Source organism: Lycium barbarum, chromosome 4, assembly GCF_019175385.1.
Source record: "Lycium barbarum isolate Lr01 chromosome 4, ASM1917538v2, whole genome shotgun sequence".
Lineage (NCBI taxonomy): Eukaryota > Viridiplantae > Streptophyta > Magnoliopsida > Solanales > Solanaceae > Lycium > Lycium barbarum.
Genome location: NC_083340.1, coordinates 32579355 through 32604424, shown reverse-complemented (window position 1 = coordinate 32604424; position 25070 = coordinate 32579355). Strand labels below are relative to the sequence as shown.

The following is a 25070-nucleotide window of genomic DNA, read 5'->3' as shown; positions in this document are numbered from 1 at the left end:
TTATCTAATATCACGGGAGGAAGGCTTTTTATAATTAACAACCCTAATAAAATTGATTAATTAAAGAAATCTGAATAACTAATTAAAATAATCAAAATAACTTTTACAATCCGACCCATCAAGTCGAACAATCACACTTTGATCAGTAATAATATTCCTCTTGACCAGTGGTCAAATAAGGGTTTATGTAACTGTTTTGGTTTGGTTTTTATCAAAGCCAAAACCGTACAAACTACATTAGTTTGTTCGATTTTGGCTTTTATCGGGATTTCAACATTTTTTGTCATATGAATACTAAGGCCCTGTTTGGATATGGTTTGAAATCATTGTTTGAAAATATAGTTTTAAATCATGTTTGGACATACAATTTGGATATGTTAAGTTGTATTTTCTCTTAGGGATCGTTTGGTGTGAAGGATAAGCAAAAATAGTCCCGCGATAAAATTTTAGTGCTTCCTTATCCCATGTTTGGTTGGAATAAAAATCCGGGATAACTAATTCGGGATAAGTTGTTTCCCAACCAAACGAGCCCTTATAGACATAAAAACCCCACAAATTTTTTTGGTAATTCCTTGCTTTAGTAATTTTTTGAATAGGGTTGTTTAAACTTAATAATATTTGTATTATCAAATATAAAAGTAAAAAATCTTATCAAATTGCACTTCATAATGTATTATTCTAAAAAAACTCCTTGAATTTGTCAGTGAAAAAAACAATAATTACATTTTACTTTATTAAATCACTTTTTGATCAATCATGTATGACAAAGAGTCATTATCTAATATCACGAGAGGAAGGCTTTTTATAATTAATAACCCACATTTTTATCTAATAAAATTGATTAATTAAAGAAATCTAAATAACTAATTAAAATAATCAAAATAACTTTTACAATCCAACCCATCAAGTCGAACAATCACACTTTGATCAGTAATAATATTCCTCTTGACCAGTGGTCAAATAAGGGTGTATGTAAGTGTGTTTTGGTTTGGTTTTTATCAAAGCCAAAACCGTACAAACGATTTTGGCTTTTATCGGGATTTCGACATTTTTTGTCATATGAATACTAGGTCCCGTTTGAATATGGTTTGAAATCATTGTTTGAAAATTTAGTTTGAAATCTTGTTTGGACATGTAATTTGAATATTTTAAGTTGTATTTTCTCTTAGGGGTCGTTTGGTGTGAAGGATAAGCAAAAATAGTCCCGGGATAAAATTTTAGTGTCTCCTTATCTCATGTTTAATTGGAATAAAAATCCGGAATAACTAATCCCGGGATAAGTTGTTTCCCAACCAAACGAGCCCTTATAGACATAAAAACCTCACAAATTGTGAAAACTATTAAAATATTCTCAATTCTTATACAATCTTACCAAATGAGCAGGTCATGGTTCATAACAAAATTAGTACACTACTAGAAGGTCTTTCTAAAAAAATACAACATCAATTAATCAAACTTCAGTTCAATAAAAACGAAAATTTAACATGAATAGTAACTACTCTTTAATATAATCCTCCCACATAAATTAAAGGTCGGTAGACATAAATAAAGGTTGGTGAAAGTTAATGAGATTGGTAAATGATTTATGGGGTAATTGTTAAAAATATCTACCAACTTATGGGTCTTTTTTTACAAAATATATGGTTTAAATTTTATATTTAAAAAAGTTGAAACCGTGGTTTCAAACCCCAAATCATGCCTTTTTGGATGATTTGAAATTTAAAACTATGAGTAAAAACGCATGTCCAAATGCTGATTTGGGATCATGATTTCAAACCATGGTTTGAAACGCATGGCCTACTAATAATGTAATCTCTCTGTTAGAGTTATAGATAAGGTGTTGATAATAATAAGTTAATATATGTCTAGTAATTGTAAAAATTGGCAAACATATCATTTATTAAAATATTCTTATGTGGGGTTTTTTTTTTTTTTTTGAAAAAATACATGAGAATCGAGAATTAAGATAGAAGGTTAATGGATAGCCGACTGTTGTTGCACTTTATGTGAGAGAGGCAGGGGATACCCTTCTCTCCACTTCTCCTTATTGGTCATATTTTTCAATTGCTCCAATATGTATTGCTATCAATTGTTTCGTTTGCTTTGTATCTTAATATTTTGATGTCATATTTTTTTGTTATCATGCTTCGAATTCTTTTCATTTCTTTCAAGCCGAGGGTCTATCAGAGACAACCTCTCTACCTCATAAAGATAAGATAAGGCCTGCGTGCGTCCTATCCCTTTCAGATCTCACCTGTGAGATTACATTGAGTATGTTGTTGTTGAGAATTATTTTGTTAGTCAAATAATATTTTTCATTGATGTACGCTTTCTAGCTTAACCAATTTTAATAATTAAACACAAAAATTAATATAAAACCTAATTAATGTTATGCTCTGTTAGAAATTATTGATAAAACACTATCTCAAATTTGGAAAACATATGAGTTTGACGCAATTTAGCAACATCTGCTAAGAAAGTGATAATACACGTCAGAATCATATCATCTAAAGCAAATAAAATAAATATATTATACAGTTCAATTAATTATTACATTCCATGAGAGAATTACAAATATCCCTAAACATATTTTCCTTAAAGAAAATCATATATTGTTATAAAATAAAAACTATAAAGTAAATACACGGAAGAAATATGTAGAGAGATATAAGATTGTATTGATCTTCTTTCAATTCTACATATGGCCACTATTTATAAGGAAAAATATATGCTTAATGTCTAAGCCATTTAAGATGACAACTAAGGGGTCATGTACTCTTGGTGGCTAAGTAACTTAATGGACAAGCATACTCATAACACTCCCCCTTGGATGTCCATTAATTAGATGATGTGCCTCGTTAAAACCTTATTAGGAAAAAACCCTATGGGAAAAAGCCTCAATGAAGGAAAAAGAGTACACATATCTAGTAATACGCTTTGAGAGTTGCCTCGTTAAAAACCTTACCAAGAAAACCCAATGGGACAAAACTTGGTTAAGGAAAAAAGAGTACAACGCGTATTTCACTCCCCCTGACGAAGACCAAGATTCAGATGTCGGAGCCTTCGCATTCCAATCTTGAATATCATCTTCTCAAGAGTTGAAGTTGGCAAAGATTTGGTGAAAAAATCTGCAGGATTGTCACTTGAACGGATTTGTTGCACATCAATATCACCATTCTTCTGGAGATCATGTGTGAAAAATAACTTTGGTGAAATGTGCTTCGTTCTATCTCTTTTTATGAAACCTCCTTTTAATTGAGCTATGCATGCAGCATTATCTTAATATAATACTGTGGGTATTTTTGTATCACACTTCAAGCCACATCTTTCTCTAATGAAATGTATCACTGATCTTAACCACACACATTCTCTACTTGCTTCATGAATAGCGATTATCTCAGCATGATTTGAAGAAGTAGCAACAATGGACTACTTTGTCGATCGCCATGATATAGCAGTACCTCCGCATGTAAACAGATAGCCCGTTTGAGATCGAGCTTTATGTGGATCAGATAAATAACCTGCATCGGCATAACCAACTAGATCTGTACTACTATTGTTAGCATAAAACAGACCCATATCGCTAGTTCCTTTCAGATATCGCAATATATGCTTAATCCCGTTCCAATGCCTCTGTGTAGGAGAAGAGCTATATCTTACTAGCAAATTAACAGAAAATGCTATGTCAGGTCTTGTAGCATTAGCAAGATACATAAGTGCACCTATTGCACTAAGATATGGTACTTCAGGACCAAGTAGCTCTTCGTTTTCTTCCTGAGGTCGGAACGGATCTTTGCTCACTTCAAGTGAGAAAACGACCATAGGAGTACTTAAAGGATGCGCATTGTCCGTGTAAAACCGTTTTAAAACTTTCTCAGTATAGGCAGATTGATGGATAAAGATCCCTTTTGCGAAATGTTCAATTTGCAGACCAAGACAGGGTTTTATCTTTCCGATATCTTTCATCTCAAATTCTTCCTTCAAATATTCAATCACCTTTTGGAGCTCTTCTAGAGTTCCAATGAGATTTATGTCATCAACATAAACAGCAAGTATAATGAACCCTTATTTTATTTTCTTAATAAAAACACATGGACAAATGGCATCATTTATATATCCTTCATTTATCAAGTACTCACTTAGGAGATTATACCACATGCGCCCTGATTGTTTTAAACCATATAATGATCTTTGTAATCTGATCGAATACATTTCCCGAGACTTTAAACCAAATGCTTCAGGCATTTTATATCCTTCAGGAATTTTCATATAAATTTCATTATTAAGTGAGCCATAAGATAAGTTGTAACCACATCCATCAGATGTATTTCAAGGGTTTCATAGACAGCTAAACCGATGAGGTATCGAAATGTTATAGCATCCATAACTGGTGAATACGTTTCTTCACAGTCGACGTCGGGTCTTTGAGAGAATCCTTGTGCAACAAGGCGTGCTTTGTATTGCACAATTTCATTTCTCTCATTTCTTTTCCGTACAAAGACCCATTTGTGGCCAACTGGTTTTACATCATTAGGCGTTTGGACTACAGGTCCAAAAACCTCACGTTTAGCAAGTGAATTCAATTCTGATTGAATTGCTTCTTGCCATTTTGGCCAATCATATCTTCATCGACATTCTTCGACAGATTGAGGTTCCTGATCCTCACTGCCTTTCATAATATTTAGTGCAACATTATATGCAAAAACACTATTCACCACAATTTTCGAACGATTCAAGTTGCCCTCATCACCAGTAATACTTAATGATAGTTCTTTACTCACTGGAATCTCGGGTTTGCTGATTTCTTCAGGAATATCAGGATTAATCAGATCTTGAATCTCTTCATGAGATCCTTTCATAGTGTCATTCTGATCATTGTTTGTATTTCTTTTTCTAGGATTTTTATCCTTAGAGCCCAATGGCCTACCACGCTTCAGGCGTGGATGAGATTCAGAGGCTATGACACTAGTAGATTGTCCCTTTGGAACATCAATTCGAATAGGCACATTCTTTGCAGGGATATGCGACTTAGTTATTCTTTTCAAATTAGTAAATCCGTCTGGCATTTGATTTGCTATTTTCTGCAAGTGGATGATCTTCTGGATCTCCTGCTCACATATAGGGGCACGTGGATCAAAATGAGATAGTGATGGAACTCTCCACACAATTTCTCTTTTGATTTCTTCTCTCTCCCCCTAATTGTGAAAAATTTGTTTCATTAAATCGACAATCTGCAAATCGGGCAGTGAATAAATCTCCCGTCAATGGCTCAAGATAGCGAATAATGGAGGGTGATTCAAACCCAACATATATTCCTAACCTTCTTTGGGGGCCCATCTTAGTGCGCTGTGGTGGTGCTACAGGCACATATACAACACAGCCAAAGATTCGGAGATAGCAATATTTGGTTCATGACCAAATACTAATTGTGACGGGGAGTATTTATTATAATGAGTCGGTCTGAGACGAATAAGAGATGCTGCATGTAAGATAGCATGACCCCAGACGGTTGTAGGAAACCGTGTTTTCATAAGTAATGGTCTTGCTATCAATTGCACACACTTAATAAATGACTCAGCAAGGCCATTTTGGGTATGAACATGTGCTACATGATGTTCAACCTTTATCCCAACTGATAAACAATAATCATCAAAAGCTTGGGATGTAAATTCTCCAGCATTATCAAGACGTATAGCTTTTATAGGATAATCTGGGAACTGTGCCCTTAAGCGTATTATTTGTGCCAATAATTTCGCAAACGCCAGGTTGCGAGACGATATGAGGCACACATGAGACCATCTCGAAGACGCATCTATTAGAACCATAAAATATCTGAATGACCCACAAGATGGGTGAATAGGTCCACATATATCCCTATGTATACGCTCTAGAAAAGCAGGGGATTCAACATCAACTTTCATTGGTGGTGGCCTGGTTATCAATTTGCCCTGATGACAAGCGACACATGAAAATTCACTACTTTCAAGAATCTTCAAGTTCTTAAGTGGATGGCCATTTGAATTTTCAATAATTCGTCTCATCATTATTGATCTAGGATGACCCATTCGGTCATGCCAAAGCACAAAAGTTCCTGAATTGTTAAACTTCTGGTTTACGATTGAGTGTGCTTCAATTGTACTAATTTCTGCATAGTACAGGCCAGAAGACAAAGTTGGTAATTTCTCCAAAACATATTTCTGGCCGGAGACATTCTTTGTAATAATAAGATATTCATCATTTGTTTCATTTAATGTCTCGACGTGATACCCATTACGGCGGATATCTTTGAAACTCAACAAGTTTCTTGGGGATCTAGAAGAGAATAATGCATCTTCTATAACAAGTTTCGTCCCCTTAGGTAGAAATATAGTAGCTCTTCCGGAGCCTTCAATTAATTTCGAATTGCCAAAAATTGTATTAATATTTTCCCTTTTTCTACGCAAGTGAGAAAAGTATTTCTCATCTTTGAATATAGCATGCGTTGTTCCACTATCAATCACACAAATATCTTCATGATTGGTCATTGATCCAAATAATATTTGTGGATTTTCCATATATTCTTCAGTGATATTTTCACCACATAATTTCAACTGAGAAATAATTTTAAACATTGCAGAATTATATGCCTTAACAGATTTAAAATCTTGTAGTCTTAAATGAAGCCAATCAAAACGTGCTTGTGAAAGTATGACCATCTTCAGGTGATCATATCTATCTCTCAGATCATTCCACAGCGTAAGAGGATTTTTAACCGTGAGATATTCCATTTTCAAATTCTCATCAAGATGATGGCGGAGGAATATCATTGCCTTAGCACAGTCTTGGTTTGATGCCTCATTTTTATCTTTGATGGTGTCTGCCAGGCCCATCGCATTAAGGTGAATCTCGGCATCAAGAATCCAAGACATATAGCTATTGCCGGATATATCTAAGGCTACAAATTCACGTTTAGAAAGATTTGCCATTAGTAAAGGAAAAAAAAAAATCAATACCTTCGAGGCAAATAAAGTATTTGCTCGAGATAACAGACTCTCGTGCTGATAACGTGTTATAAAATAAAAACTATAAAGTAAATACACGGAAGAAATATGTAGAGAGATATAAGATTGTATTGCTCTTCTTTCAATTCTACATATGTCCACTATTTATAAGGAAAAATATATGCTTAATGGCTAAGCCATTTAAGATGACAACTAAGGGGTCACGTACTCTTGATGGCTAAGTATCTTAATGGACAAGCATACTCATAACATATATAAAGTTTTCAAAACATATATGAATATATTGGTTTGACTTGATTTTTCCTCTAGAACCTTCTATAGAATGCTAGCTTCTTGTAGCTTGTATGGCAGCCCTTCCGGAAAGGGATCTAATGTGAGCGAATTTGAAGACTTCCGTCAAAGGTTAAACCAATCAATCTTTTCATTATATATCGCGAACAGGAAACTAGCCCAGCGAACTCGATTTCTCGAAGAAAAGAGAGGGCCTTTGCTTCGAGAACATTACTCAATATAAAATCAAATCAAATCATTTTGTTTAGTTAGTTTGATTTAACTTTTCGATTTGGTAGGATTTTTCGGTTTTGGTTTGAACCCGTTAGGTCAAACTAAGAAATTTTCTTTTTGAGGTATGATTGTGTAATTTCTCAAACAATAGGGGTTTTAAGAAGACTTGCTTAGCTGCTTATATAACTCTTTATTCCTCTTGACACTCTTTGGCTATTCAAGAAACCTTGGTAGCGTCCTCGTATACACTGAAACTCTGATGGGAAAATAGAAATTTTGAGAGACCCAATTTTCAGTATAGAATAACAATAAGAATGGTGTATTCATCATTTCGAGCTTTTGGTTCACTTATCTGCAGATTGTCAAATGGGGTTTATCTTAAACCCCACCATTCTTTCCAAAGTATACATCAACAAAAAGCAAATCTTGTTTTATTTTCCTAAATTTAAATTATATTGGATTGTTTGTTTTGTTGCAGGTGCTTTTTTGTTGAGTGGGAAAATTTCATCTTGTTCATGGTATTCAGATAAAGGGGTCTTGCCTTTGGAAGTTCAATCAGTGAGAAAGATTTGGACTTTCTCTCCTCTTTGTATGGGCAGGCGCGCCTGCAAAATTGCTGGCAGAAAGGTATGTTTACATCTAAATCATATACTCCCTGTGTCCCAATTCATGTGACACTCTCTTTTTAGTCTGTCCCAAAAATAATGATACATTCATGCGTTTAGAAATAATTTAACTTAAAATATTTTCTTTTTGCCCTTAGTGAAATGATTTACGGAGACTTGCTTTAGATCACAAGTTTCATTTCTTTTTAAACTCCGTGCCTAGTCAAACGGTATCCCATAAATTGGGACGGATGAGTAGTTCTAGTTTCTTTTTCTTTGAGCAAAAAATTAAAAAATCTGTTAACTCTGTCCAATTGAAATGTATTGAGATTAACTCAAATTCGACTCTTTATGATTAAGTCAAATTTAAATCTTTCTTTGGTGAATCTTACTCCCCAACTTGATATCATCTACCAAAGGAAAATGCTTGTTAAAGAAAAACGTAATCTTCTGGACTCAGAGGCGGATCTAGGATTTGGAGTTTTCCGGTGCCATGCGTCATTAAATCAATTTGGGTTTCGTGTCGGGTTATTCGTCTTTTCAGGCTTTGATTCGGGTTTTCTGTCTTTTCAGATGAAATATTTGTTTATAGCTTACACCCCACATTCGGCTGAGATCATGAAGTGAAAAAAACATAAAACTTCCAATAAGATTACTAATATCATAAATATCCATCATTCATTTAAACTAAGTCAACTGGAAGTAAAAGAAAAGGAAAGAGATAAGAAGCTCTTGCCTGTAAGTTGAGTTTTTTTTTTTTTTTTTTTTTTTTTTTTTTTTTTTTTTTAAAGTGTTTTTGCTGTGGTTCGATCCCACACTTCCAGGCACAAAAGCTTGGCCCAGTCGCCCTTCACCAGTGGCACTACGGTAATCTTTTGTTATCCGGGTGCCACTTTAATTATTTACCATGTGTTATATATACACACCTATTTATACATAGGGTTTCGTCGGAAGCTTGTAGGTGGCGTGGCATCCCCACGAGCCTTAGTGGATCCGCCCCTGTCTGGACTGTCCTAACTCTGAAGTGTTCAGAAATTTCTTAGTTACGATCTGTGGGAGCATTGTGATTCCATTGTTATGTAGTGTCAGCATCCTGAGAAATATTTGATTGTGTGACTTTGAGGTCTCCGTGATGAAGTTTGAAGGTGTTTGTGACTGGGCATAGAGTTTAAGAAATAAAGGAAGATTTTTGAAATTTGTGGTCTAAAATAAGCTATTGATATTTGTGTGGCTATAAATCATCTCATTAAGGGTAAAAGGGAAAGTGTTAAATTAAATTATTTCTAAATATAGAAATGTATCATTCTTTTTTAGACTGACTAAAAAGGAAAGAGTGTCACATAAATTGGGATGTAGGAGTATATTATATCATTATAGTTCACTTGATTGTCCAGCAACGGGGTTTGGAGTTAGCACAGTTCTAGCATTTGGATATTGTTTAAGTCAATGTTTCTTATACGCAGACTGCTCAGGATCTTAAGAAGGCAAAGCTTTTCTCAAAAATGGGGAAGGAAATTGTTTCTGCGTAAGTTATGGAACAGAAAAATAGTTATTCCTCTAATCAATCTTGACATGAATGGAAGTTTTCTCTTGTATTTGAACTTTTGAGCGTTGTCTTGTTGCCAGCTTGAGCAAATGTCCAGACATCTATTTCTGTGACTGTTATGATTAACTGGTGGAAATGAGTACTCTTTCCTGAATGACCAGGGTTAAGAAAGGTGGTCCCAGTCCAATATCTAATACGGCTCTTGCTGCTCTGATCGAGAAAGTTAAGGAGCTTGATATACCCAAAGACATCGTTGAGCGCAATATTAAGAGAGCTTCAGAAAAGGGACAGGAATCTTTTATAGAGAAGATCTATGAGGTGTTGAACATTTAAACTTATATACACTTGTTACCTAATCAACAATGTTTACACATTTACCTTTATGTTAACTCTCTTGATTGTTGCAATTCAGTGAACTTTGAATCCATGTTCTATACTCAGGTGTATGGTTATGGTGGAGTTGGTATCATCATTGAGGTCTTAACCGATAAAGTAAACAGGTCAGTGGCAGCAGTTCGAGAGGTGGTGAAGGACTGTGGTGGGAAGATGGCAGATCCAGGATCCATTATGTTCAAGTTTAGACGTGCTCGGGTTGCTAATGTAAAAGTCACTGATGTAGACCGGGACCAGCTCCTAACAATTGCTTTAGATGCTGGTGCTGAAGATATCATTGAACCCTCAATGTATGAATATGATACAGAACCAGATTCATCTGAGAGGTTCGTATCTAAAGTATACTGGCTGTTTTGGTTGCAGAGAAATTAAAGTGTCTGTTAGTTTACGAAATTCCATTGGCAATGATTATCTTCTTATCTGTTAGTTTCTCTGGATGGATACTGATTTTTTTTTTACTCTCTGGATAGACATAAAAGTGAAAAAATGTGCAGTAATAGGCTTTAAGCTTTCTGTACATCTTCTTGACATAACTAATGTTCTCTGTTTGGTATACTTTTACAAGAAGAGTTGTGTGCGGCAAACCAGTATGCAGAGTCATATTTTCTTTGATAGCTCTGCTTACTGTAATCTAATTACTGCAAATGTGTGCTGCAGAGTTTTACTATATTTTGCTCTTGTCATTGAGCCTTCTCTTAAGTCAATATATTGTGAACAAAGTAATTTGTAATTTGCACTACTTCAATTATTTGTAGATCAATAATTGAGAGAGTTTGTTCAGCCTCATTCATCATATTACCTATACGGTCTTGTTTTCCTTAATTTCAAGATTGTCTTTGTGATATTTCTTAGGAGAGTATCCAGAACCCAAAAGGTATTTTTCCTGATACTGCAAACGTATTTTATTTTTATATAAAAAGATATAGCACAATATCATGGAGATAACCTTCGTATCAAAAATTCAAGAAATAATGCTTTAACTGAAACTTAGAAGTGTGAGTTACCCTACACCAGCGTATGAACCTTAATGAAGATAGAAAGAATACAAAGATCCCGTGATCGTGCAAGGATTTAGCTGAAATCAGCCTTCTGGGGCAAGTTCAAATAAACTCTGCCGTTTATTTTTAAAAGAGAAACCAGTGAGCTCTGGATTTTTTTATTCTTATTTTTTCATTGGGACACTGACTTTTGGCATACTTCATGAAACAATGTTTTGTATGAACTTAATTATTGTATCAGAAACTTCAAATTGTATGATGGCTTTAACCGGAGTGCTTTAGATATTTGAGACCTTCAATCTAAAACAGTATACTCTACTGCTATCTTGTTTCTTGCAATTGGACCCTGATTTTGCATTTATGGTTCTTTGAGGCATATATATTGTTATTGTCAAAGAAACCTCTCTAGGACTTTTTCTTCATGAGTTGATTCTTTTTCAGTGCTGTCAATAAATTCCGATAACCCTTTACATTTATTGCAAAGTCTATTGCAGTGATTTAGCATACCTACTTTATTTCAATTGCAATTTCTTGGTCGCTGATGAATTATTTTCTCCCCATGGGCCAATATGGTTTTTCCATTCTCCCATGGGTGACTCAAACTTCCAACCTCTTGGTTGGAAGTTTGAGTTTTACCAGTAAAGCAACCCTCTCTTGTCTGCTGATGGACTAATGTTACTCTGGATGAACTACTATCAGAACATCTGACTATTTGCTTTTTTTGGTTTTACTTTAGTAGGGTTTACAAAGTCGTGTCTTCAGCGGAGAACTATCCAGTAATATTATCAAAGCTAGAAGAGGAAGGAATAAAATTTGAACCTGACAACGGATCTGAGCTACTTCCTACAACTCCAATTGAGGTCCGTGAGTACAACATATCAGAATTCTATTCTTCTAAAGCGCTAGTTTGATCTCTATCTTTGAGAGGATAATACTGTTTTAACTATGAAACTAGAAAAGAAATTTAATAATTGATGTGTGAATTGTTGACCTTTTGTAATGTAAATATAATCATAGAATGGTCCATTAAATTGTTGTGGTTATGAGACTTAGGCATAGCATGTAGCGTTATGTTTCTGATAATTCAACTCTTCAAAAAGGCTATTCTTTATTGCAAAACATAAGAACATCCAAAATCTCATAGATGTAATATTGAACATCCCCCGAGATCAACTTGTGCTTATCCGATAAAAGAAGTATTGGTCCAGCTGTTTTCATTTAATTTGATTATACTATTCAACAAGGACAAATCAAGTTTAAAGCCACTAAAACAATTGCTTTAGTTAGGCCCCAAAAGTGAAGGTCTCAAATTTACTATTATTATTTATTTTGTTTTGTTTTGTTTGATATGTACAATTATTATTAAAAATATGTTTCAAATTTTATACCTTTCTTGAATGAGATTGGGGTTACTCGGATGAGTGAACTTGAATTTCGTAAAAAGCATGTAATATATGGAAAGAAGCAACTTGATACAATGTTGATTATGAAACTACAAAGTCTCTTGAAGTATCTTTTAGAAATAACTATTTCCTCATACATAATAGATCAAACCATTTCTTCACTTCAAAATATGTTTGAACTACTCAAAATATATGGAATTATTTTTTGACGTTCTATTTAGCAATAAAATTAAGATCATTAGATGATGAAAATTTGAAAAAAAAAATAATTATCTTAATGGTCGCAAGTAGTCGGTGAAGGGTAGAGGGGTGTGCAAATACCACCTTTATAAAAAAATTCCAAATATATATATATATATACATTTTTTATTAAATAAACTTAGTGCCTCTTATTAAAGTTTGATTTTAGGCTACTGATTTCATTGAGCCACCCCTTCTATTCAACTAAGTAATGGAAGTGTCCTTGTTTAATTTTCAGTGGTCTTGATTTGTACTCCCTCTGTTCCAAAAAGATTGTCCTACTTTTCTTATTAGTTTATTCCAAAAAGATTGGCACCTTTCTATATTTAGAAACAATTTAACTTTATGAGATGATTTATAGCCACACAAATATCTAAGGTTTGTTTTGGACCACACATTTCAAAAGTCTTCCTTTATTACTTAAACTCCGTGCCAAGTCAAACTAGGACAATCTTTTTGGGATGGAGGGAGTATAATAAAAGGGTTATCTAATAATTAGTATGACATGTATGCTTACTATATGGACATGGCGTTTGAATGTCAATGTTATAATCGTTCATGAGCTTAACCATAAGGACTATTTCTTTCCTCAAATACAATGTGCTTCTCTATTTATATGATCAAAGTGAGAAATTTTGACTGATGTTTCAACTCAGTGGACAAGGATAAACCTAGAAATCTCCATACATCTGTCCAAAATAGAAACTGTAGCTACAAAAAAAAAAAAAAAAACTGTAGCTACACTTGTACTAGTCATGCAGTAGTATAGGATCCCATGAAAAATGTAAGGATTTTTGGAAAAGCATGTGGTCCAGATGTATCTTATAGAGAAGCAGAAGCGCCTTGAGAAGTAGTGTATAAAAAGTCATTGCTTTGTTGCTTAAAGTGATGGAGTGAGGGCTGAGGGGTTGCTTCATGGATGAAGTTGGATGCTTTGGACAGTGAGGTGCGAATTCATCAAGGAGAAGGTATCGATTCTTTGAATATTGTTTTAAAAGATGAGGAAATAAAAGAGAAAAGGAAGGATTAATAACTACTTGTTATTTGGCCCCCGAGGCTTTGATCTAGTGGGAAGAGCACAATATGTGATGTGTGGCTTAGGCACATTCACGGGTTCGAATTTTTCTTAGAAAAAGCCTAGTGTTTAAGTGGAGAATGACAAAGGGGCAGCTCCATTGTTCACCGAGTTCCGAATCGTGTGCCACCTGTCATCAGGGATTTCTCGATTATAAAAAATTGACCGTTTGTTGTTTGAGTTATATCACTTATTCCAAATAGGCTTTAATGTTCTCTTTGTTGTTCTTTTCTTTTTTCTTCTCCTGCTCGAGTTCATAACATCTATTGTTCTACTAATATTTCTTTTACCCTTTTTTATTTGCTTTTTTCTTCTTTTTCTAGTTCAAACAAACGATTCTTCTTTTTCTTCTAATATGCAAGTCCTCTTTTCAGTACTTCTGATTCTAGGCTTCTCTTTTGCGTTCTTCTACTACTCTCTTAATATGATTAGTAAAGTAATCAAATATGAAATAGGATGTTGCATATTATTTCTTTTTATGGTTGGTTAATTGTTTTTTTTTTTAATTATTATCTTTTGGTGGCCTTTTTTGAGAAAAGTTATCTTTCTAGTAATGATGCTTACTTTGAATTAAACTGAGATCCTCATTATGGTATATTGGACGCTTAATAGTAGTTCTAGTTGCAATCTGATTATTATAAATACTAGTTCCACTTCAGGTACCAATTTCAAAAATAAAAAATACTAGTTCCACTTATCTTGGGGTGCGGTCCTTCCCCGGACCCTGCTAATGCAGGATGCTTTGTGCACCGGGCTGCATGCCTTTTGGTAAATGATGCGCTTCACTATCCCTTTTCGCTTCAAGCACCATGTAGTTTATGGTTTTTTTGGTTTTGCGCTTTTTCTCTTTCAAAACACCATTGGAGAGTTTGGAGTACGATTTATCAAGCTATTCTATGTTGTGTTAAAGAATGGAAAGATGCCGACCAAGTAGATAAAGAGTACCTTTATTCCAATATAAAGAACAAAGGAAATATTCAAAGGTGTGCAAACTACTGTGGTATCAAACTTATGAGTCGTACGTTGTAACTTTGTGAAAGAGTGATAGAACGCAGACATAGGAACGTTACAAATGTGACAATGAACCGATGTGGATTTTTGCTTGATAGATTTATAATAAGGCTATTTTTTTTTCTAAGAAGATAGATGGTAATTTATAGGGAGAGGAAGAAGGATTTGCACATAGTAATCATTAACTTAGACAAAGTGTATGATAGAGTGCCACAGAAAAATTCTTTGATTGGTGTGGAAAAGAAATCATATCAAATATATATGATATAAAGGTTATGTATCAAGGAGCCGTCATAAATGTGAGAAATTGTAGGACATAAATAAGTTTTTGATAACTGTGTTTACACCAAAGATTTGCATTGACCACTTACATTTTTACCCTAATTATGGAAGAACTTACCAACAATATACAAGATGTCATTGTCAAAAAGAAAAAACACAATATACAAGATGTGGTTCTCATGTTGTGTGTTATTTTGAGATGATATTGAGTTAATTGACGAAACTAGCAATAATATTAGTAAAAAGTTTTAACTCTATAGAAGCATTCTAAACATTAAGAGTTTTTACGATAATTAGAAGACACAATATATATATTTTGCCAATATAGCCATCATAAGAAGGCTGAAATTCAGGTGAGCTTAGATGGTTTGTGGTTTCTTGATGCAAACAATTCAGATATTTAGACACGATGTTCTGATTGAATTGTATGATAGATAAAGATGTAACATATCGAATCAAAATACGATAGTTGAACTGAAGAAGTTCTATCGAAGTGTTGTGCGATATAAGGATACCTACCAAAGTGAAAGGCAAGTTCTGTTGGATGATCGTAACGCTAGCAGTGTTATATGGAAATGATTGTTGGGCCTCTAAGGTCCTACATATGCAAAATATAGAAATACAGATGTTGATATGGATGCGCAGTCATACAATAATACATAAGATGAGAAATAATCACAGTCACCAAAAGGTGCAAGTAGGACATGTAGAAGATAAATGAACGAAGGTTATTTAAAATGGTTTAGTCATGTCTTAGGTAGACCTCCAAATGCAGTCTGTGAAATATGATGGTTGAATGCATTAAAAGGGAAGGAGATAGACCTAAAATCACATGAAAGGAAGTTGTCTAAAAAAATTGAACACAAAAAATATATCAACTAAAGGCAACCAGGTACACTAAGCTCCCGCACTACGCGGCGCCGGGGAAGGGCCGGACCACAAGGGTCTATTGTATGCAGTCTTACCCTGCATTTATGCAAGAGATTGTTTCCACGGCTTGAACCCGTGACATCCTGGTCACATGCCAGCAACTTTACCGCTTACCGCAAGGCTTCCCTTCCAAAAAAATATATCAACTAGTTTTTGATTAAGAAGATATGAACTAGTTTGGATTAAGGTCTTTTTGTTAGCTATGCTTACATTAGGTCTAGCGTTAGGAATCTATATGTCATTAGAAATGTAAAGAACTCGTGTTAGAGAACCTCAAATCGTTTAATACCAGAAAGAAGGGTCGAAATAGAGCGAATGGATAGTGAATTAGCGACGATTGGTGTATTTTGGATTGAGGCGTGCTTGTTCTGAACATTTGTTTATAGTATGGATATTTGGTATGGGTGGAGGCCATAACTGATGTTTGAATGTTTCATCCTTGTTCGAGTTTGATCGAGCTGATCCTGATGCTCCTTCTTATATGAGCTGCCACTCCTAACTTTTTCGCTTGGTTTATCTCAAGCATTCCTCGAGTCTAGAGTGATTTAGTCAAGCCAACCTGAGGCCATGAAGTATTTGCTTGGTTTTCACCATTTGAGACTGATGGCGTAGGTGCAAGCGGTTGATCAACGATAAATAGCTTAGTTCATTCTTCTCTCTGCAGTCTTACAAACTTTAAAATGTAATGTACTTTAGCTTCTTTCTAGGTTTATTACCACCTGGACCTTTTATCCACAACTTGGTTTTTTAAATTAATGCAGCTCAAATGCTTCAACTATCAATTTATTTTAAAAGCTGAATTTGATCTTTCCAATGATTACTACATATATATTTATGTTTGTTATAGTTATTACTTTGGTTTTGGGCTGCAGGTAGATGATGAAGCTATGGAGTTGAACAAAGAACTAATGTCCAAATTACTTGAACTTGATGATGTTGATGCTGTGTATACAGATCAAAAGTATTAGGTTATTATTCCACTTAACAGTGGCAACACCTAACAGCTGGTTGTTGAGTCTGTTGAAGAATGATAGCAACATTCAGAACAATAGAATCCTGTAGTCAAGTAAATCATAGTCGGCGCCACCCTAGCTGTTTTACTTCTACAGAGAATATACCAATTTTCTCATCTTAGGAACGCATTGCTGTTTGCCCCAATTTTATCAAAGGGTTTCATCTTTCAACTGATGAAGGAATCTTTAGATGCAATTTTTAGACATCTTAACCCAACAATATTGCTTTCCCATGTATTTGTAAAATGAATGTGCTTCACCTTGTTACAGCTGTTCTTTAAAAGTACAGTCTGATGTTGTAAGTCATATTGGCAATAAAATGCTGTTGGTATCTCTTAAACAGCTAGTAAAGTGAGAGCTGAGTTGTAGAGTTATTTGTATAAGTTGGACTTGAATTGGATCTACCAAAGTTCTTATTTCTTCACATGGACTTGTCAGAAAGACTAATGTTTCTATGTTATAGTTAAAGTTAATACCCATTTTCCAATTTTTGCTGAATCTCCTTTTGGGAACTTGTTTCTGGAGATGGGGTTTCGTATGGATCTCCTATGTATATTTGAAATGCAAGTTTTGAACTTTGAATCATCGTGTTTAATGCATTAAGATGCATGTCAGTTTTTGTGACTTCGATTTGGAAAAAACGATTCGAACTGATTATGTTAGTTTGAATACTTCGATCTGATAAAATGACCATAAGTGATTGCAGCAACTCAATCTCAGAAGACAATTTTTTTTCGTTGTATAATAGTGGTGTCAGGGTCAGCTTACGTGCACGTTGAATATTCCATCGGATACTTGCTATCTTTCACCTTTACATCTATCTGGTCATTTTGTCCACTAAGGCTCGGGTAGATGGGAAGAAATCACCTAATGTTTTGTCTATGTTAGGATTTCAACCATCGTTTTTCATGGTTTTTATTCACTTCATTGATTGCTAGAGCACATTCTTGGTTTTCCTTGTTGAATCTTGATGTTTTAATCTAAGAACTCTCGTGTGAATTACTGATGAATGATCATTTTAGAGCATATGCATTCATATATACTATTAATATGGGTAAAATGTTCTATTACTGAGAGCGAATATGCACAAAATACTGCATTAGCTATTCAAGAACTGGAAATTTCACTATCTTATTATTGACTTGTAAGGTATATTGGGCTATCATATAGTAACACTGTTTGGGATGTGGGTGATACTATTTCTTTGGAACCCAACAACCGTGCAGCCCATAGGGAAGACCATAAGGAAATTTTGCTCTTGCAATTTCTTCAAATGTTGATCCATCCAGTATTAGAGCATATCCTTCTCCATTTTTGTCACTGATCATTGAGATTACAACTCCTGCACAATTCAAGAATGTTACACCTTATTAAGATGCTGCAATTCAATTACTACCTGTCTCAATTTATTCAATTACTCCCTCTGTCTTAATTTATGTAGTACAATTTGAATTTCAAGATTTAAACTTTTAAATTTTGACTGTGAATTCGGACATAGAAGCTTTAAGTTTTTTGAAATAAAATTTATATATTTAGAAATTACGTAAAAAGTACTATAAAGCATAATAATTGAAAACTTAAAATATTTAAAAGGCATATAAAGAAATTTTGGTCAAAGAAAAACTTGGTTGACTCTTGAAATTCCAATTGCCCAATATAAATTGGGACGGAGGGAATACTTGTTTTTTATATTATTTTACTTAGGCTTGGATTAGTATTTACTTAGATGCATAAATATGAATGGGAACATGTTAATGTAACGAGATATATCGATTGGTTAATTACCATCATCTTCCTCGGTTGCACCAGGTCGAGCCACAAAAAAGGGTTCAGAAGGCACCGCACCTTCGTCATACCAATTCTTTGCCTTTTTATCAAACAAGTCAATCTGCAAAATTTTCAGTCCTCAAATTAGTTATCGTTTGAAATAATAGATAATGCTCATGGAACAATACCAATTATAAGCACTAGCAGAAAAGAAAAATAGAAGAGAGCAGAATAAACTGACCTTAGTGAGGGTGTTTGGGAAATTACAAGGCCTCTTAGCACCACAAGCATAAGCATATCTGTATTTCTTGCCTAAATAAGCAGGATTCATGCTACACATATCCATGCCTCTTCCATGTTCATTTGGGTCCAATGCTGCTTCTAGTTCTCCATATGGACTCCCATCTAATGGTATTCTGAATCTCCCAACCCTATCACCAAAAACCATTAATCAAAAATCTTTTTCTAATTATTTAGAGATTAAGCTTTAATTTCTCCCAGTAGACAGTTGCGTGAAACCAATATAGGGTTTTATAAAGATTTTTTCAGTTGTTCTTGTTTGGATTTTAACCATTTGCAATTTGAAATTCACTGGCCCGACTAATCTGAATTAATTTCTAGTAGGCTCACTAAGGGGTAAAATGTGCCTACCAAAAGGTTCTCCCTGCGCACATCTTGATCCAAGACCTCTTATTAAGAGTGAAGGGATTCTTAGCCATCTCATCACATTTCTCACCTTTTGATAATGAGCTTTCACTTATTAAGACACCTATACTATGTATCAAGTCCGCTCAAAATTCCTGACTTTTTAAAATTACCAAATTTTGCCGTGGAAGGACTATCGGGTTAACAAGGTGTTTATTAGTAAAAGAAAATACTACGTACTCCTACTAGTTATAATGCCTACCGGATCACTGCCCGCGAGGCTTATTTATTGTAACAAATTTTCCAAACGAGGACAACTTAATTATAAGATCGATTATATAGAGATCATAAATTTTAAATATAAGAATTATATGGACCTCATGACGTGCAAAACGGTAATCAAAAGAATAAGGTATCTTAAAAGTTTCAAAACTTGTGCTTCAGGTTCAGGGTACAGGACAAATACAATCCTTTCTACGTTCAGAAAAGTTAGAGAAAAGAGTACAAGATAGTCCTCTTGACATCATCGGAACTTGTATATTTTACATGAGAAAACAACAATTAAATTCCCTTTCCCGTAGACCTTTCTTGGATTGTAGGATGTTTGACTTAATTAGTATAATACTTTATGTTCAAAATGGTTGCTATCCATGCATGCAATGATGCAAATAGATTAATCAGAACAGGTAGTTTTCACGACGTCTTTCTTCTTTGTTTGATCCAAAAAGACGACATGCTCTAATACTTGTCTATTTAGAAAAAGATTTAACTTTTGTACGCTAATGCTATAATTTTTTTTTTTTTTTTTGGTGTTTCTCATCTGGTACCTGCTATAGCCCCAATTAATTCGGATTGGTATCACGTAAGGCTCATTAAAAGAGAAATGCTCTGTATCAGAATTTGTTTCATTCCCATGATTCAAACTCAAAACCTTATTAAGGGTGGAGGGATCCTATATATACATCTGGCATAATTCTTAGTGGTGTAAAAAAAACCTCACTATTCATTTTGATATGTTATAGACGGTTATGTCTTATTTTCTAAGTTGTTAATTCCACTACACAGGCGAGATTACATAGAGCTATCTTTTAGGTGATAATAACGTACATGAACAGAGCTAGAGTATGTTACGGATTCAGCCGAGCCCAGTAATTTTGGTTTGAATCTTGTAGCTGTCCTAAGAAAACCATTAAACTTGTACAAATTGTTACTCCAATTAGAACCAACTACTTAAAACAAGTAGAATTTTGAACTCAGAAACTTCAAGTTCTGGCTCCCTTTTTGATACCGTAAATATTCTTTTTATGCTTTAATTTATAGAGAAGTAGTAAATATATATATAGTCAGACCTCTCTATAATGACACCCGCATATAACAGCACCTCTCTATAACAACTAACTTTTTACGAAATCGATTTTTTATGTTATATTTTCCTTCTCTATAACAGCATTTCATTTATAACAACAACAACCAACTTTATAACATCACACTCTTTGTAAAATTACCCCATATAACAGTTATCTTCTTTTTATGGTAATATAGTAATTAAACATCTCTATAAAAATGAAATAGCTATGATTACCAATAATAAGTGTAGAGATTTTGACCAAATATTTAATCATTTAATAAACTATTACAATAAAAAATATTATATGAATATATATATTTTCATCATTAAACAATTTTTCTTTGTTATACAAAGTGTGATTAAGCTTAGAATTTGACAATTAAAAATGAAAATTAGATTTTATGCATCTTTTTTGCCTATAAGAGCGAAATATTATTTAATTGTCAATGGTGTTATAGATGTATAACAGTCATCCTCTATAACAGTTGAAAAATTTCGGACGTAGCGATAGTGTTGTAGAGAGGTTTGACTGTATATTAAAGTGGCATCATCATAAACACAATTGAAAACCGTTGGTCAAGTTTATACTATTGTACCTTGCATCCGGCAAGACGTCGTCCTTGCCGTTGAAGGAGCGGAGATTCTCAAGACGGAGCTTGTCAAGGATAGTGGTATCGGCGCTATGTTCACAGCAATCTGCAATAACAGCAGTAACTCTACCATCTTCGTCTTTTTCCTCGTATGCATTGATGAAGTGGAATGTCACGAATAATGGCACTTCCACACTTGCCACCTTTTCAAATTTCACAAGAAAATAAAAACCCCAAAATATTTCAAAAAATGGGATATCAAAATCCTTTTTCCACTTGAAAAACTTTTCTTTATTATGTGAGAGCCCGTTTGGATTGGCTTAAAAAAACATAGCTTGTGCTTAAAAGCTATTTTTAAGTGTTTGAGCTGATTTTTAAAATAAGCAATTGCGGTATTTGGATAAAATGTTGGAGCTTAAAAAAAGCTGTTAGGTATTTGGTAAAAAAGTGCTGAAATATCCTTGTTGCTATTAGCACTATAGATAAACTGATTATCCAAGATGTTTTAATCTAATTGATTCAAACAAAAATTAATTTACATTTCAATTCACTTGTAGTTCTATATTGATTAAAATAACAGTAAGATTAAAATATTGCAACAGTAATCAAAACAATAGTAAGATTGTTGTATCAAACAAATGAAAGGCAAAAGAAAGAAATCTGACAATGAAAATCGCACAAGAGAGGTGAAGGAAACAAATGTCAACAAGGTGAAGGAAATTTGCAGATAATGGTATCAACAAAAAATAAGAACTAGAAAAACAAAATAGACGTCCAAAAAAAAAAAAAACAAATAAAGAGAATCAAATCAACAAGGTGAGAGAAATTTGCAGAGAAAGGATGGAGAATAGAAAAAGCATGAATGGAGGAAAGGATCAGAAAAGAGGGCTGGTAGGGCTTTTGTTTTAAAGGATATTTGGGGAATCATAAAAAATATAAGCTAAAGAATATGGCTTATTTTAGTTTAAAAGTACTTTTTAAAGTTGTCAAACACCTAAATAAGCTAAAAGTGGCTTAAAAGCTCATTTGACCCACTTTTAAGCCAATCCAAACATCTTCTAACTCAATTATTTCATACCATTAAAATAATTTGAATATTAGAAAGAAAAAAAAAAAAGATAGTGCATATGAATAAAGAAGAAAGTTCCAAATTAGTACTAAGAACATGTAAGTTTTGCTAAGTTTCTTTAAACAATTTTAGGTGTAGCTCAAGCTGGACAAACAACACATTAATAATCGAGTTTAAGTTATATACGTACTATCAGAAAAGTATTTTGTTACACTATTGAGTGATATTTACAAGTAATTCTCCTTAAAATGTGACATTTTTATTCTTGAAAATAAGACAGGTAACATGTTATAATAGGTAAGAATGACTTGATTAATTGTGTAAAAACTCTTCATGTCTACGAACGATGTATATAACTTAAACTCAAAAGTGAAAAGATGTACGAAAGAAAGAGGGGACTTACAATGTTGCCACTAGCTTTACACACAACATGCATGAAGCCTTTGGAATGAGGGTGCCACTCAAACTTGTATAGTGGTGTGGGCTCAGCCTTTAACAAATTTTGTGCACAATACCTTAGCGGCATCTCCGGCACAATAATATAATGTTCCGTTACTGGAAACGAATGGACCCAACCTGGTGCTGGTCCTCCTCTACAATTCACTCTCCCTATAAACTTCCTCTCATTACTTCCTTTTTCCATTCTCACCACTACATATCCATTGTAAATCAAATCTGGTATCAATGTCAACAATTCCCTATCCGTAACAATTGGATGAGCTGAATGAATTAACCCGCCTAACGAGTCACTAAACTCGAATTTCCCTAACGTGTCGAGTGTGTCTGGATCGATCACTATTGACCCTTTTATGGTCTCCGTTAGGCAAACTACTCGGCCATCACCGAGCTTAACGACTCCAGTATTCGCGTTATCGGTTAAGGAAGCACCGGAGAGTAGTTTTGCCATGTCACCAATGTATGATAAGAAATTGTCTGGCTTAGGTACTTCTGAAAATTCTCGGTAACATATTTTGTTACTGGTTTTTGCTGCTTTATATGCCTCGGATTCGATTTGCCTGTGACCCATTATTAGCCGTCCGTTTTCGAAGTGAAGTCGGACTAAGGTGGCGTAGCCGTCAAATAGGTGCCGGAAATTGTAGTTCCCTATGTGCCATTGTCCTGGACCATTTCTCAGGTACGTGCCATTCTACATAGACAAGAAAATATGTACATTAATTTTATTCTTATTTTGTCTCTCTTTTTATTTATTGATATGAGTAAATAAAAGAATTGTATGCGCTGGGATTTGGACTTGGATTGTGACGTGTGGAATGAGCTTTTATCTGCTATTCTATGAATTAAAGACAAAAGATAAAGCAAAGGATTATTTTATTTTCCTAACAAACATACAAAGAAAAGAATTTTATTTTTATGTTCTCAGATCTTAAATATTCTTGTCGTGTTAATACTCACTACAACAAAATATGCTTTTAGCGGCAATTAATTTGCGGCAATAACTTAATTGCCACTAATTATATTCTAGAATCAATTATTATCGGCAATATCAAACTTCAGCCCTAACAATATATTAAATGTCGTTAAAGGCTTTACCGACCTTGGATCTAATGACATTAACCAATTGCTGGTAAATATTTTTGTGGCAATACCTGCTGCAGTTAAAAGGAAAATATATTACAGCCTCTTTTGGGTAGTGTATAACATTCTTTATCACCTTGAAAGAAGAGAATATCCTTTGCTGGACGTGGAATCTACTTATTTACGTATAAAAATATAGTAAGAGAGGACCATGAGATCATCAATCACAAGATTGCAAAGTATTAAATTTCTCTTATTAACTTTTTGACTGAGTGTTCATACTGTCTGGCAAAATAAGTTCAGAAACCTTTGTTTTCATGTAAATTTCTATATTTTCTTGAGAGATATATTTCTTATACACATCTTTGATCTCAACTTCAGAAGAAGAAAAAAAACTTATAACTAAGTGATTCAACAAAAAGAAAATTAACCTTCCAGTACAAAATGAAGAAATGCATGTAACAGTAAACGTTAGTACCATATGCATATTAAGGATTTAACTTATATACACTGACAGTAACAATATATCATACGATATGAACATACCAGCCACAATGGTAACTCGCCTTCAACGATGAGCTCTCCTTCCCATCTTTCTTGGCGGACGCTAATCCATGCTGCGAGCTTCTTCTCCTCCTTAATCACCTGTTGGTCTGGTGGTGGAACAATCACAGGCAATTGGCTGGCGGCAACGTTTGTAACCAATTTCAAGTCCAGATTTTTCTTGTTTTTTTCATTGATTTTCACCTTTCCAAAATAAGGTTGATCATCTTTGCCATGATCAAACCTGTTTTTAGTATAGTAAATTTTGGTTGCTGAAGAAGCAAAAGAAGCCATCTATGTGAATAATTAATATTAGAGCACTCTCTCCTTATGATCTACTAAGTTTTGTAGAAGAAAAAAAGAGAGAAATGATGAGAGTGGTGAGAAATATTAAGTTAGAACCGTAGATTTATAGGCAAGTTCAATATAACTAGAATCTTGATTGGTGGAATTCCTTCTCACTAGAAGACATGCTTACTGTATTATGATTACAAATTAAATTAAGCAATTATTTATGTATATAGGTTTTAAGGACTATTAATTTTCTAAGAACGGAAAAGGGCCTAAAATG

General features: G+C 34.0%; 2 protein-coding genes across 3 annotated transcripts; one reads left to right on the top strand and one right to left on the bottom strand.

The window, feature by feature from the left end:
- Window positions 1-7707: 7707 nt before the first annotated feature.
- On the top strand, window positions 7708-17425 carry LOC132635815 (probable transcriptional regulatory protein At2g25830). Of its 2 annotated transcripts, none has more exons than XM_060352356.1 (7): window positions 7708-7907; window positions 7984-8132; window positions 9574-9635; window positions 9818-9974; window positions 10098-10375; window positions 11787-11907; window positions 16861-17425. In XM_060352356.1, the coding sequence occupies exons 1-7, from the start codon at window positions 7820-7822 to the stop codon at window positions 16954-16956; spliced, it is 951 nt and encodes a 316-aa protein (XP_060208339.1). In that variant the 5' UTR covers window positions 7708-7819; the 3' UTR covers window positions 16957-17425. The 2 variants fall into 2 exon arrangements, with proteins under 2 accessions (XP_060208339.1, XP_060208338.1); XM_060352355.1 differs by having other exon boundaries at window positions 11784-11907.
- A 625-nt stretch (window positions 17426-18050) lies between these two features.
- LOC132638345 (carotenoid cleavage dioxygenase 8 homolog B, chloroplastic) lies at window positions 18051-24863 on the bottom strand. The gene is made up of 6 exons (XM_060355267.1): window positions 24503-24863; window positions 22824-23567; window positions 21358-21554; window positions 19010-19199; window positions 18787-18889; window positions 18051-18343 (listed from the first exon to the last, which is right to left on the bottom strand). Exons 1-6 carry the CDS (start codon window positions 24791-24793, stop codon window positions 18198-18200), a joined length of 1671 nt encoding a protein of 556 aa, XP_060211250.1. The 5' UTR covers window positions 24794-24863; the 3' UTR covers window positions 18051-18197.
- Window positions 24864-25070: the final 207 nt, after the last annotated feature.

Bases quoted from the DNA above. Each gene is read 5' to 3' on its own strand.
- LOC132635815 (XM_060352355.1), top strand. From the start codon at position 7,820: ATGGTGTATTCATCATTTCGAGCTTTTGGTTCACTTATCTGCAGATTG. The intron at 9,975-10,097 runs GTGTTGAACATT...TTCTATACTCAG, and splicing joins TTATAGAGAAGATCTATGAG to GTGTATGGTTATGGTGGAGT. The intron at 11,908-16,860 runs GTCCGTGAGTAC...TTTGGGCTGCAG, and splicing joins TTCCTACAACTCCAATTGAG to GTAGATGATGAAGCTATGGA.
- LOC132638345 (XM_060355267.1), bottom strand. From the start codon at position 24,793: ATGGCTTCTTTTGCTTCTTCAGCAACCAAAATTTACTATACTAAAAAC. The intron at 21,555-22,823 runs GTAAGTCCCCTC...AAATTTGAAAAG, and splicing joins GTAAAGCTAGTGGCAACATT to GTGGCAAGTGTGGAAGTGCC. The intron at 18,344-18,786 runs GTAATTAACCAA...TGAATTGTGCAG, and splicing joins TGCAACCGAGGAAGATGATG to GAGTTGTAATCTCAATGATC.